At 46.0% G+C, this 15,884-nt stretch overlaps 1 protein-coding gene across 1 annotated transcript in view; it reads right to left on the bottom strand.

Moving 5' to 3' along the window:
• The window catches only part of slmapa (sarcolemma associated protein a), a 152,056-nt gene that overhangs the window by 22,999 nt on the left and 113,173 nt on the right, over positions 1–15,884 (bottom strand). Inside the window, exon 17 of the mRNA XM_071336989.1 lies at positions 3,051–3,251. Within this exon, the coding sequence (XP_071193090.1) occupies positions 3,051–3,251 (201 nt within the window). The remainder of the gene's footprint in view (positions 1–3,050; positions 3,252–15,884) is intronic.

Raw genomic sequence — 15,884 nt, 5'->3', positions numbered from 1 at the left:
TGGAGTAAGGAAAACTCAGGGCTGCCCTAATAACTATATGGAGTAAGGAAAACTCAGAGCTGCCCTCATAACTATATGGAGTAAGGAAAACTCAGAGCTGCCCTAATAACTATATGGAGTAAGGAAAACTCAGAGCTGCCCTAAGGGGGTGGGATTTAGGTACATCTGTTTGTTACTGTACGCACTGTATAGTAATGTAATGCATAGTATAGCAATGTAATGCATAGCAATGTAAGGTATAGTAATGCATGGTACGGTAATGTATGGTAATGTAATGTATGGTATAGTAATGTATAGTAATGTAATGTATGGTAATGTAATGTAAGGTATAGTAATGTATGGTATAGCAATGTATGGTAATGTAATGTATGGTATAGTAATGTATAGTAATGTAATGTATGGTAATGCAATGTATGGTATAGTAATGTATAGTAATGTATGGTATAGTAATGTATAGTAATGTATAGTAATGTATGGTATGGTAATGTAATGTATGGTATAGTAATGTATGTAAGGTATGGTAATGTAATATAAGCTAAGGTATGGTATAGCAATGTAATGTATGGTATGGAATAGTAATGTAATGTATGGTATAGTAATGTAATGTAATGTATGGTATAGTAATGTAATGTATGGTATAGTAATGTAATGTATGGTATAGTAATGTAATGTATGGTATGGAATAGTAATGTAATGTATGGTATAGTAATGTATGGTATGAAATAGTAATGTATGGTATAGTAATGTATGGTATAGTAATGTATGGTATAGTAATGTAATGTATGGTAATGTTTGGTATGAAATAGTAATGTATGGTATAGTAATGTAATGTATAGCAATGTAATGTATAGCAATGTATGGTATAGTAATGTATGGTATAGTAATGCATGGTATAGTAATGCATGGTACGGTAATGTAATGTATGGTACGGTAAAGTAATGTAGGGTTAGCCTAGTGGTTAGAGCGTTGGGCCAGTAACCGAAAGGTTGCTAGATCGAATCCCCGAGCTGACAAGGTAAACATCTGTCGTTCTGCCCCTGAAGGCAGTTAACCCACTGTTCCTAGACCATCATTGTAAATAAGCATTTGTTCTTAACTGACTTGTTAAATAAAGGTTCAATAAAATAAAAGGGTATGGTAATGTAATGCATGGTAATGTAATGCATGGTAATGTATGGTAATGTATGGTATAGTAATGCATGGTATTGTATGGTAATGTATGGTATAGTAATGTATGGTATGGTATAGTAATGTATGGTATGGTAATGTATGGTATAGTAATGTAATGTATGGTAATGTATGGTATAGTAATGTCATGTATGGTAATGTATGGTATGGTAATGTATGGTATAGTAATGTATGGTATGGTAATGTAATGCATGGTAATGTATGGTATAGTAATGTATGGTATGGTAATGTAATGCATGGTAATGTATGGTATAGTAATGCATGGTATTGTATGGTAATGTGTGGTATAAAAATTTCCAATTTGTAAGTCGCTCTGGATAAGAGCGTCTGCTAAATGACTTAAATGTAAATGTATAGTAATGTATGGTATGGTAATGTATGGTATAGTAATGTAATGTAAGGTATAGTAATGTAATGTATAGTAATGTAATGTATGGTATAGTAATGTAATGTATGGTATAGTAATGTATGGTATAGCAATGTATGGTAATGTAATGTATGGTATAGTAATGTATGGTATAGTAATGTATGGTAATGTCATGTATGGTATGGTAATGTAATGTATGGTAATGTATGGTATGGTAATGTATGGTATAGTAATGTAAGGTATGGAATAGTAATGTATATTAATGTATGGTATAGTAATGTATGGTATAGTAATGTATGGTATAGTAATGTAATGTATGGTATAGCAATGTAATGTAAGGTATGGAATAGTAATGTAATGTATGGTATAGTAATGTAAGGTAATGTTTGGTATGGAATAGTAATGTATGGTATGGTATAGCAATGTAAGGTAAAGTAATGTATAGTAATGTAATGTGGTTCTGGTTCATGGTTCATGCTCTACAACATCCGCAGAGTACGACCCTGCCTCACACAGGAAGCGGCGCAGGTCCTAATCCAGGCACTTGTCATCTCCCGTCTGGATTACTGCAACTCGCTGTTGGCTGGGCTCCCTGCCTGTGCCATTAAACCCCTACAACTCATCCAGAACGCCGCAGCCCGTCTGGTGTTCAACCTTCCCAAGTTCTCTCACGTCACCCCGCTCCTCCGCTCTCTCCACTGGCTTCCAGTTGAAGCTCGCATCCGCTACAAGACCATGGTGCTTGCCTACGGAGCTGTGAGGGGAACGGCACCTCCGTACCTTCAGGCTCTGATCAGGCCCTACACCCAAACAAGGGCACTGCGTTCATCCACCTCTGGCCTGCTCGCCTCCCTACCACTGAGGAAGTACAGTTCCCGCTCAGCCCAGTCAAAACTGTTCGCTGCTCTGGCACCCCAATGGTGGAACAAACTCCCTCACGACGCCAGGACAGCGGAGTCAATCACCACCTTCCGGAGACACCTGAAACCCCACCTCTTCAAGGAATACCTAGGATAGGATAAAGTAATCCTTCTGACCCCCCCCCCCCCCCTTAAAAGATTTAGATGCACTATTGTAAAGTGGCTGTTCCACTGGATGTCATAAGGTGAATGCACCAATTTGTAAGTCGCTCTGGATAAGAGCGTCTGCTAAATGACTTAAATGTAAAATGTATGGTATAGCAATGCAATGTAAGGTATGGAATAGTAATGTATGGTATATCAATGTAATGTATGGTTTAGCAATGTAATGTATGGTATACATGTATGGTCTGTACTAAACTCACTCTGTAGGTACCGGTCCGTACTATACTCACTCTGTAGGTACCGGTCCGTACTATACTCACTCTGTAGGTACTGATCTGTACTATACTCACTCTGTAGGTACCGGTCCGTACTATACTCACTCTGTAGGTACTGATCTGTACTATACTCACTCTGTAGGTACCGGTCCGTACTATACCCACTCTGTAGGTACTGATCCGTACTATACTCACTCTGTAGGTACTGGATCTGCTTGGCTGACTCCTCAGTCTGCTGTCTGTTACTCATCCTCTCCTCTTCCAGTAAGGCCTGGAGCTCCAGACACTTCTGCTTGCCTGTGTTGGCCAACTCCTGGGCCTCCAGCAGCGCTCTGTGGAGGTGGTTAATCACCTGCTCTGTGTCCCCAGAATCCAGGTTGGCGCGACTGAGCTCGTCTGGAGAGAGGAGTGGAACAGAGGGGACAGTTAAGACAGGGACACGTAGGGGACAACACAGAGTAAGACACCAACCCAGGCTCCAGGTTGGCCCGATAGAGCTCGTCGGGAGAGAGGACTGACAAGACAGACATAGAGACAGAATGGGACACAAGTTTGACTGAGTTACACATTATACAATCTTAAGGTGAACGTACTTAGTTTCAAGACGCTGAATGGTTCCTTTAAAAATCTCCCTTGCGGGCGGCTGGGGGGGGTCCGTGCTACGCCACTGCTTATAACAACAAGAAATCTAAGATGTGTCCAATAAATGATACCCAGATCAGGGGTCCAGCTATACATTTGGTTTGCTAACTTGCTAGCTAAGTTGCTAAATGTCAAGATCAAACTTCTTGGTTACAGCAGAGACATTCAATCCCTTCCTGGATCAAGATAACTGTTGAAATAGCGCCCCTTGTGGGCACATTCGGTAATACCGATCTGCAGGAACTGTTGTGTAGCAAAATCACCCAAAATGACCAACCTAAGCTAAATGCTTCGGGAAAGAGGTGGTTAATGTCTGTGTCTTTCATTTTTGGTTTATCATCCCAGCAACCCCTAGACTAAAGATGAAATTACAGAACACCCCAGGAGTAAAGACGTCACTCCTAACCCTTCATCCACATCTCCCACAGCAGCAGAATAACACACTGATCCTACGGCGTAATGGAGTCAAGGCCGGTTTGAAAATCAACAGCAGATTATTGAACTTACACGTTCTAATGATGTAACTTAACTGACAAAGTGACGATGAGGGAATGGATCTGGTAGCCAAGTTAACCATGAAATACCTCCGTCACTAATCACTAACAGACAGTCCTAGGCTGCGGCCCGAATGGTACCCCTCCCATTCCCTATATATAGTGCACTACTTTTGACCAGGGCCAATAGTGCTCTGGTCAGCACATAGTGCACTACATAGGGGAACAGAGTGTCATTTGGGACGGAATCCCAGCCACTAATGCAGTCAGCCGCATACAGACCTGGAAGGGGAGAGGGTCCCCATTTGAACGATGTTGCATGTGGTCCCATATAGTTTAGGGATCACTGAAAGAAGAAGAAGTGTAGTTTCTACAGTAGCACAACAGACAGCGTGAATATTCGGAAGTCAACGTGTTGAACTCTGAACCTGTTCCCCATCCCCCCACCTAGCCCTAACCGCGTCAGGGTACCCTCCCCCCACCTAGCCCTAACCGCGTCAGGGTCCCCCCCCACCTAGCCCTAACCGCGTCAGGGTCCCCCCCACCTAGCCCTAACAGCATCAGGGTCCCCCCCACCTAGCCCTAACAGCGTCAGGGTCCCCCCACCTAGCCCTAACAGCGTCAGGGTCCCCTCCCCCCCCACCTAGCCCTAACAGCGTCAGGGTCCCCCACCTAGCCCTAACAGCATCAGGGTCCACCCCACCTAGCCCTAACCGCGACAGGGTCCCCCACCTAGCCCTAACAGCGTCAGGGTCCCCTCCCCCCCCACCTAGCCCTAACCGCGTCAGGGTCCCCCCCACCTAGCCCTAACAGGGTCCCCCCCACCTAGCCCTAACAGGGTCCCCCACCTAGCCCTAACTGCGTCAGGGTTGCCCCCCCCCCTCCCTACTTCAGCAGTCATTACGCCAGACAGGGTCCTGGTCTGAAGGGTTGTGTGTTTGATGTGGTTGAGAGTCCCCGGAGTGTGAAGGTCCTTTGGGGATGATGTGGTCTGGGGGGGGGGTGGCGGTGGGTGCAGGGAGGACCACAAACCAACCATCACACTCCTCCACTCACAGATCACACACCAGATGGTTTAACACTGATGGCATGATGCCGTTAATATCTGCTGATCTTTCCATTAAAACCAGTAGACGGTGAAGGCGCTGACGTCATCCCCGTCAACTCCCGATGGCGCACCAAGCCGGGAACTATTTGAATTTGAAGGGCGCCATATTGCTGAATGGCACCACGAAAAATCTCAAAAAAGGATCACGGGTCGACGTTTTCCCTCCTGGCTGAGAGTTTAATGGATCTGCCATCTTGTGTCATGACATGTACTAGTCAGAATGCATCACTATCAAATTCAATATCTTTTATATTTGTAGCAAACCTAAAAATAATTCACCGCGGGGGATACAACTTGATCATAATAAAGTCCTTTTAAAGCCCAAAAGTGTAAAGTTTGGCCGTTCTGGAGATTGTAACGGACATTTCTAGGGCAAACCTGGGCTTTTGGCACCAGCTTGTGACTTCACCCTCCAGACTGGTGTGTGTCAGATGTTGACCAAGTAGAGTATTTACTTTACAGTGACTAACACATATGGCTTTTACATATCTATGATGAAATGAGACAATCTACCCCTCCCTCCCTTCCTCTCTCCCTCTTGCTTCCTCTCCAACCCTTCCTTCCTCCCTCTTTCTCTCCAAACCTCACTCCCTCCCTCTAACTCTCCCTCTCCCTCCATACCTCCTTCTCTCTCTCCCTCTAACCCTCCCCCCATCCTCTCTCTCTCCCTCTAACCCTTCCTTCCTTCACCCTCTCCCTCTAACCCTCCCTCCCTCCATCCTCTCTCCGACCCTCCCTCTAACCCTCCCTTCCTCCACCCTCTCTCTCTCCCTCTAACCCTCCCTCTAGGATTGATTAAGTTTAAATATTCTTCCATGTGTCATGTGTCCCGTAAATAAATACAAGATTCAGTGGATGAAGTTAAACAGTACCAACCAACCAACCAACCTTTATCCCTGTCTCAACAGTTCCCTCTAGTGGGGTTCAGTCACACCATGACTCTCTCTCTCTCTCTCTACTCCCCCTGTTTTTAGCTGATAGGAGTGGAACCCGGTATGGCCGTCTGCTGCAATAACCAATCCGTGACAAGGACCGATGAGTTGTGCATTCAGAGACGCCACTCTGTGCTGTTATTTTTCTGTTTTGTGGCCCGCTTATTAGCTTGCACGATTCTTGCCATTCTCCTTTGAATTCTCTCATCAACAAGCTGTTTATCCACCCACAGAACTGCCACTGACTGGATGTTGTTTGTTTGTCGCCCCATTCTCTGTAAACCCTAGATACGGACGTGTGCGTGAAAATCCCAGGAGGCCGGACGTTTGAAATACTGGATCCGGCGCGTCTGATACCGACGATCACACCACGCTTAAAGTCGCTTAGGGCACTCGTTTTGCCCATTCGAACGTTCCATCGAACAGTAACTGAATGCCTGGATGCCTGTCTGCTTTATATAACAAGCCACGGCCACGTGACTCACTGTCTGCAGGAGCGAACCAATAAACTTGCTACTGAGTATATAAGCAACACCCAACAGTCTCTTCAATGCTGTGGTCCAATTCTCTACCCTTCTCTCTTGAAGGTGTGGATTCGTACACTTCCCAAGGAATTTAAAAAGGAGAGACTTGTCAAATCAAATTGTATTGGTCACATACATATTTAGCAGATGTTATTGCGGGTGTAGTAAATTGCTTGTGTTCCTAGCTCCAACAGTGCAGTAGTATCTAACAAGTCACAACAACACACACAAATCTAAAAGTAAAATAATGGAATTAAGAAATATATAAATATTAGGACGAGCAATGTCGGAGAGGCATTGACTAAATACAGTAGAATAGAATACAGTAAATACATATGAGATGAGTAAAGCAATATGTAAACATTATTAGATTGACTAGTGTTCCATTATTAAAGTGACCAGTGATTTGAGGTCTATGTATACAGGGCAGCAGCCTCTAAAGTGCAGGGTTGAATAACTGGGTGGAAGCTGGCTAGTGATGGCTGTTTAACAGTCTGATGGCCTTGAGATAGAAGCTGTTATTCAGTCTCTCGGTCCCTGCTTTGATGCACCTGTACTGACCTCGCCTTCTGGATGATAGCGGGGTGAACAGGCAGTGGCTCGGGTGGTTGTTGTCCTTGATGATCTTTTTGGCCTTCCTGTGACATCGGGTGGTGTAGGTGTCCTGGGGGGCAGGTAGTTTGCCCCCGGTGATGCGTTGGGCAGACCGCAGCACCCTCTGGAGAGCCTTGCGATTGTGGGCGATGCAGTTGCCGTACCAGGCGGTGATACAGCCTGACAGGATGCTCTCAATGGTGCATCTGTACAAGTTAGTCAGGGTTTTTGGTAACAAACGAAATTTCTTCAGCCTCCTGAGGTTCTTCACCACACTGTCTGTGTGGGTGGACCATTTCAGATCATCAGTGATGTGTACGCCGAGGAACTTGAAGCTTTCCACCTTCTCCACTGCGGTCCCGTCGATGTGGATATGGGGGTGCTCCCTCTCCCGTTTCCTGTCCACGATCAGCTCCTTTGTTTTGTTGATGTTGAGTGACAGGATATTTTCCTGACACCACACTGAGTGCCCTCACATCCTCCCTGTAGGCTGTCTCGTCATTGTTGTTAAATCAGGCCTACTACTGTTGTGTCGTCTGCAGTCATGGGTGAACAGGGAGTACAGGAGGGGGCTCAGCATGCACCCTTGTGGGGCCCCAGTGTTGAGTATCAGTGGGGGTTCAGACCCAGGGCCCCGAGCTTAATGATGAGCTTGGAGGGTACAATGGTGTTGAATGCTGAGCTGTAGACAATGAACAGCATTCTGACGTAGGTATTCCTCTTGTCCATATGGGATAGGGCAATGTGCATCGTCTGTGGATCTATTGGGGCGGTAAGCAAATTGAAGTGGGTCCAGGGTGGCCGGTAAGGTGGAGGTGATATGATCCTTAACTATCCTCTCAAAGCACTTCATGATGACAGAGGTGAGTGCTACGGGGCGATAGTCATTAAGTTCAGTTACCTTAGCTTTCTTGGGTACAGGAACAATGGTGGCCATCTTGAAGCAAGTCGGGACAACAGACTGGAATAGGGAGCGATTGACTATGTCCGTAAACACATCAGGACGTGGCTCGGGATGCCGTCTGGGCCGGCAGCCTTGCGAGGTTTAACACGCTTAAATGTCTTACGTCGGCCACGCAGCGGGAATGCCAACAGTCCTTGGTAGCGGGCGGTGTCGGTAGCACTGTGTTATCCTCAAAGCGGGCGAAGAAGGTGTTTAGCTTGTCCGGAGGCAAGACATCGGTGTCTGCGACGCAGCTGATTTTCCCTTCGTAATCCATGATTGTCTGTAGACCCTGCCACATACGTCTCGTGTTTGAGCCGTTAAATTGCGACTCCACTTTGTCTCTGTACTGACTTTCTGCCTGTTTGGATTGCCTTACGGAGGGAATAACTACACTGTTTATATTTCGGCCATATTCCCAGTCACGTCGTCATGGTTAAATGCGGTGGTTTGCGCTTTCAGTTTTGCGCGAATGCCGCCATCTATCCACGGTTTCTGGTCTGTCAGTCTGTCTCTCATAATGAAAGCAGTTGAGATATACAATGGATCCGAAAGCAGTAGAGTTGGCAGACTGACTGAACACTAAACAGTCCTCGAATGGTAACAGAGACCAAGGTTAACCCTGCCATTAAAAGCCAGACTTATCAACATGGAGTTGATAACACGATCCTGATGAAGTCATCAGTTAACCTTGGTGGTAGTAGACAGACTAAAAACAACGATTTCAGATAAAAGCAGGTGTTCAGTGTGATGATGAATGTAATGACCGACCTGACAGACAGACCGCTGCCAGGGCTTCTGTTCCGTCGGGGATATTACAGAGAAAATTACAGAGGGATCAGAGTAAACACAGTCTCACACACACACAGTCACACACACACACACACACACACACACACACACACACACACACACACACACACACAGTGTCACAGACACACACAATGCTATCGGCAGAAGTATTCAGACTCATTGACTTTTCCCACATTTTGTTATGTTACAGCCTTATTCTAAAACTTATATTTTTTGCCCCTCAATCTACACACAATACCCCATAATGACAAAGCAAAAACATATATTTATATAAGTATTTAGACCCTTTGCTATGAGACTCGAAACTGAGCTCAGGTGCATCCTGTTTCCATTGATCATCCTTGACATTTCTACAACTTGATTGGAGTCCACCTGTGGTAAATTCAATTGATTTGGAAAGACACACACCTGTCTATATAAGGTCCCACAGTTGACAGTGCATGTCAGAGCAAAAACCAAGCCACGAGGTCAAGGGAATTGTCTATACAGCTTTGAGACAGGATTGTGTCGAGACACAGATCTGGGGAAGGGTACCAACACGTTTCTGCAGCATTGAAGGTCCCCAAGAACACAGTGACCTCCATAATTCCTAACTTGAAGTTTGGAACCGCCAAGACTTTTCCAAGAGCTGGCCGCCCGGCCAAACTGAGCAACCGGGGGAGAAGGGCCTTAGTCAGGGAGGTGACCAAGAACCCGATGGTCACTCTGACAGAGCTCCAGAGTTCCTCTGTGGAAATGGGAGAACCTTCCAGAAGGACAACCATCTCTGCAGCACTCCACCAATCAGGCCTTTATGGTAGAGTGGCCAGACGGAAGCTACTACTTAGTAAAAGGCACATGACAGCCCCCTTGGAGTTTGCCAAAAGGCACCTAAAGACTGAAACCATGAGAAACAATATTCTCTGGTCTGATGAAACCAAGAATGAACTCTTTGGTCTGAATGCCAACCGTCACGTCTGGAGGAAACCTGGCACCATCCCTACGGTGAAGCACGGTGGTGGCAGCATCACGCTGTGGGGATGTTTTTCAGCGGCAGGGACTGGGAGACTAGTCAGGATCGAGGGAAAGATGAACAGAGCAAAGCAGAGAGGTCCTTGATGAAAACCTGCTCCAGAGTGCTCAGGACCTCAGACTGGGGCGAAGGTTCACCTTCCAAAAGGACAACGACCCCAAGCACACAGCCAAGACAACGCAGGAGTGGCTTCAGGGCAAGTCTCTGAATGTTTTTGAGTAGCCCAGCCAGAGCCCGGACTTGAACCCAATCGAAGTAGGCTGTGATTCGATGATAAATTAACAGGCACCGCATTGATTATATGCAACGCAGGACAAGCTAGTTAACCTAGTAATATCATCGACCATGTGTAGTTAACTAGAGATTATGTTAAGATTTACTTATTTTATAAGATAAGTTTAATGCTAGCTAGCACCTTACCATGGCTCCTTGCATCCACAAGGTCCTTTTGATGCTTCATTTACATTTAAGTCATTTAGCAGACGCTCTTATCCAGAGCGACTTACAAATTGGTGCATTCACCTTATGATATCCAGTCACGTAACAGGTGGTCAGCCTGCCACGCAGTCTACTCGTGGATTGCAATGTAATCGGCCATAATCGACATCCAAAAACGCAGATTACTGATTGTTATGAAAACTTGAAAATCGGCCCTAATTAATGGGTGGACCTCTGGTTGATACTGAAAGTATATGATCATGTGACTACAGTCAACTCCTGATAAATGCAATGGCTTGTTGTTGCTGTTGTTGAGACTTGTCAACTCCACAGCTAAAAGGTTAGTTCACCGTTAACCAAAGTGCACTTGCCAGAAGTGTCCCGGACTAGCCAAGTTTGGCCTCTGATCTCCCTAACACAACACCAAAGCTCCACATATGGTCAGGAGTACCAGCCGTGAGAGCCTTACCACACCATGCTACCCTGCCAGGTTGGCTGGCCTGATATCATCCAAATGGCTCCCTATATAGTGCACTACTAATACCAATAGGGCTCTGGTCAAAAGTGCTGCACTATATAGGTAATAGGGCTCTGGTCAAAAGTGCTGCACTATATAGGTAATAGGGCTCTGGTCAAAAGTGCTGCACTATATAGGTAATAGGGCTCTGGTCAAAAGTGCTGCACTATATAGGTAATAGGGCTCTGGTCAAAAGTGCTGCACTATATAGGTAATAGGGCTCTGGTCAAAAGTGCTGCACTATATAGGTAATAGGGTGCCATTTGGTAATACCTGCACTGAACACAAGGGGCGCTATTTTCAAACCTCACTGATTCTCAGTAATCCGAAGGTTAGTAATGCTAACAAGTCCAAGTAAATCCCATCTAAATGCTAACGAGCGCATTTGCGAACATTTTATACAGTCTCTGACAAACTATATGCAGGAAGGACATCCCAGTTCATGCAAATCTGCTTTATATGCTAACATATTTCACACGTAACGTAGACTGCAGGTATTTACTTAAATATAAGCTACAAATATGAACATTATTGAAGACCGTATTGACAGTATAAAAAATACTGTGGCCATTTCAAAATAGCCCCGGTTTACGGTACTCTGCCCAAGCCTCTGCCTAAGCCTAACTAGTACTGAACTTATCTAATCAAAATGTTCATCGTACAACATCCCCATCACTGGCACCGACCACTGTTGGAGCGAACCACTGTTGGAGCGAACCACTGTTGGAGCGAACCACTGTTGGAGCGAACCACTGTTGGAGCGAACCACTGTTGGCGTGAACCACTGTTGGCGTGAACCACTGTTGGCGCGAACCACTGTTGGCGCGAACCACTGTTGGCGCGAACCCCTGTTGGCGCGAACCCCTGTTGGCGTGAACCCCTGTTGGAGCGAACCCCTGTTGGCGTGAACCACTGTTGGAGCGAACCACAAGCCGGGAACTATTTGAATTTGAAGGGCGCCATATTGCTGAATGGCACCACGAAAAATCTCAAAAAAGGATCACGGGTCGACGTTTTCCCTCCTGGCTGAGAGTTTAATGGATCTGCCATCTTGTGTCATGACATGTACTAGTCAGAATGCATCACTATCAAATTCAATATCTTTTATATTTGTAGCAAACCTAAACATAATTCACCGCGGGGGATACAACTTGATCATAATAAAGTCCTTTTAAAGCCCAAAAGTGTAAAGTTTGGCCGTTCTGGAGATTGTAACGGACATTTCTAGGGCAAACCTGGGCTTTTGGCACCAGCTTGTGACTTCACCCTCCAGACTGGTGTGTGTCAGATGTTGACCAAGTAGAGTATTTACTTTACAGTGACTAACACATATGGCTTTTACATATCTATGATGAAATGAGACAATCTACCCCTCCCTCCCTTCCTCTTGCTTCCTCTCCAACCCTTCCTTCCTCCCTCTTTCTCTCCAAACCTCACTCCCTCCCTCTAACTCTCCCTCTCCCTCCATACCTCCTTCTCTCTCTCCCTCTAACCCTCCCCCCATCCTCTCTCTCTCCCTCTAACCCTCCCTCCAACCCTTCCTTCCTTCACCCTCTCCCTCTAACCCTCCCTCCCTCCATCCTCTCTCCGACCCTCCCTCTAACCCTCCCTTCCTCCACCCTCTCTCTCTCCCTCTAACCCTCCCTCTAGGATTGATTAAGTTTAAATATTCTTCCATGTGTCATGTGTCCCGTAAATAAATACAAGATTCAGTGGATGAAGTTAAACAGTACCAACCAACCAACCAACCTTTATCCCTGTCTCAACAGTTCCCTCTAGTGGGGTTCAGTCACACCATGACTCTCTCTCTCTCTCTCTACTCCCCCTGTTTTTAGCTGATAGGAGTGGAACCCGGTATGGCCGTCTGCTGCAATAACCAATCCGTGACAAGGACCGATGAGTTGTGCATTCAGAGACGCCACTCTGTGCTGTTATTTTTCTGTTTTGTGGCCCGCTTATTAGCTTGCACGATTCTTGCCATTCTCCTTTGAATTCTCTCATCAACAAGCTGTTTATCCACCCACAGAACTGCCACTGACTGGATGTTGTTTGTTTGTCGCCCCATTCTCTGTAAACCCTAGATACGGACGTGTGCGTGAAAATCCCAGGAGGCCGGACGTTTGAAATACTGGATCCGGCGCGTCTGATACCGACGATCACACCACGCTTAAAGTCGCTTAGGGCACTCGTTTTGCCCATTCGAACGTTCCATCGAACAGTAACTGAATGCCTGGATGCCTGTCTGCTTGTCAAATCAAATCAAATTGTATTGGTCACATACATATTTAGCAGATGTTATTGCGGGTGTAGTAAATTGCTTGTGTTCCTAGCTCCAACAGTGCAGTAGTATCTAACAAGTCACAACAACACACACAAATCTAAAAGTAAAATAATGGAATTAAGAAATATATAAATATTAGGACGAGCAATGTCGGAGAGGCATTGACTAAATACAGTAGAATAGAATACAGTAAATACATATGAGATGAGTAAAGCAATATGTAAACATTATTAGATTGACTAGTGTTCCATTATTAAAGTGACCAGTGATTCGAGGTCTATGTATACAGGGCAGCAGCCTCTAATGTGCAGGGTTGAGTAACTGGGTGGAAGCTGGCTAGTGATGGCTGTTTAACAGTCTGATGGCCTTGAGATAGAAGCTGTTTTTCCAGTCTCTCGGTCCCTGCTTTGATGCACCTGTACTGACCTCGCCTTCTGGATGATAGCGGGGTGAACAGGCAGTGGCTCGGGTGGTTGTTGTCCTTGATGATCTTTTTGGCCTTCCTGTGACATCGGGTGGTCTAGGTGTCCTGGAGGGCAGGTAGTTTGCCCCCGGTGATGCGTTGGGCAGACCGCACCACCCTCTGGAGAGCCTTGCGATTGTGGGCGGAGCAGTTGCCGTACCAGGCGGTGATACAGCCTGACAGGATGCTCTCAATGGTGCATCTGTACAAGTTAGTCAGGGTTTTTGGTAACAAACGAAATTTCTTCAGCCTCCTGAGGTTCTTCACCACACTGTCTGTGTGGGTGGACCATTTTAGATCATCAGTGATGTGTACGCCGAGGAACTTGAAGCTTTCCACCTTCTCCACTGCGGTCCCGTCGATGTGGATATGGGGGTGCTCCCTCTCCCGTTTCCTGTCCACGATCAGGTCCTTTGTTTTGTTGATGTTGAGTGACAGGATATTTTCCTGACACCACACTGAGTGCCCTCACATCCTCCCTGTAGGCTGTCTCGTCATTGTTGTTAAATCAGGCCTACTACTGTTGTGTCGTCTGCAGTCATGGGTGAACAGGGAGTACAGGAGGGGGCTCAGCATGCACCCTTGTGGGGCCCCAGTGTTGAGTATCAGTGGGGGTTCAGACCCAGGGCCCCGAGCTTAATGATGAGCTTGGAGGGTACAATGGTGTTGAATGCTGAGCTGTAGACAATGAACAGCATTCTGACGTAGGTATTCCTCTTGTCCATATGGGATAGGGCAATGTGCATCGTCTGTGGATCTATTGGGGCGGTAAGCAAATTGAAGTGGGTCCAGGGTGGCCGGTAAGGTGGAGGTGATATGATCCTTAACTATCCTCTCAAAGCACTTCATGATGACAGAGGTGAGTGCTACGGGGCGATAGTCATTTAGTTCAGTTACCTTAGCTTTCTTGGGTACAGGAACAATGGTGGCCATCTTGAAGCAAGTCGGGACAACAGACTGGAATAGGGAGCGATTGACTATGTCCGTAAACACATCAGGACGTGGCTCGGGATGCCGTCTGGGCCGGCAGCCTTGCGAGGTTTAACACGCTTAAATGTCTTACGTCGGCCACGCAGCGGGAATGCCAACAGTCCTTGGTAGCGGGCGGTGTCGGTAGCACTGTGTTATCCTCAAAGCGGGCGAAGAAGGTGTTTAGCTTGTCCGGAGGCAAGACATCGGTGTCTGCGACGCAGCTGATTTTCCCTTCGTAATCCATGATTGTCTGTAGACCCTGCCACATACGTCTCGTGTTTGAGCCGTTAAATTGTGACTCCACTTTGTCTCTGTACTGACTTTCTGCCTGTTTGGATTGCCTTACGGAGGGAATAACTACACTGTTTATATTTCGGCCATATTCCCAGTCACGTCGTCATGGTTAAATGCGGTGGTTTGCGCTTTCAGTTTTGCGCGAATGCCGCCATCTATCCACGGTTTCTGGTCTGTCAGTCTGTCTCTCATAATGAAAGCAGTTGAGATATACAATGGATCCGAAAGCAGTAGAGTTGGCAGACTGACTGAACACTAAACAGTCCTCGAATGGTAACAGAGACCAAGGTTAACCCTGCCATTAAAAGCCAGACTTATCAACATGGAGTTGATAACACGATCCTGATGAAGTCATCAGTTAACCTTGGTGGTAGTAGACAGACTAAAAACAACGATTTCAGATAAAAGCAGGTGTTCAGTGTGATGATGAATGTAATGACCGACCTGACAGACAGACCGCTGCCAGGGCTTCTGTTCCGTCGGGGATATTACAGAGAAAATTACAGAGGGATCAGAGTAAACACAGTCTCACACACACACAGTCACACACACACACACACACACACACACAGTGTCACAGACACACACAATGCTATCGGCAGAAGTATTCAGACTCATTGACTTTTCCCACATTTTGTTATGTTACAGCCTTATTCTAAAACTTATATTTTTTGCCCCTCAATCTACACACAATACCACATAATGACAAAGCAAAAACATATATTTATATAAGTATTTAGACCCTTTGCTATGAGACTCGAAACTGAGCTCAGGTGCATCCTGTTTCCATTGATCATCCTTGACATTTCTACAACTTGATTGGAGTCCACCTGTGGTAAATTCAATTGATTTGGAAAGACACACACCTGTCTATATAAGGTCCCACAGTTGACAGTGCATGTCAGAGCAAAAACCAAGCCACGAGGTCAAGGGAATTGTCTATACAGCTTTGAGACAGGATTGTGTCGAGACACAGATCTGGGGAAGGGTACCAACACGTTT

This window comes from Salvelinus alpinus, chromosome 12 (genome assembly GCF_045679555.1).
Source record: "Salvelinus alpinus chromosome 12, SLU_Salpinus.1, whole genome shotgun sequence".
Taxonomy (NCBI): domain Eukaryota; kingdom Metazoa; phylum Chordata; class Actinopteri; order Salmoniformes; family Salmonidae; genus Salvelinus; species Salvelinus alpinus.
This window is presented reverse-complemented; position numbering and strand designations above follow the sequence as displayed.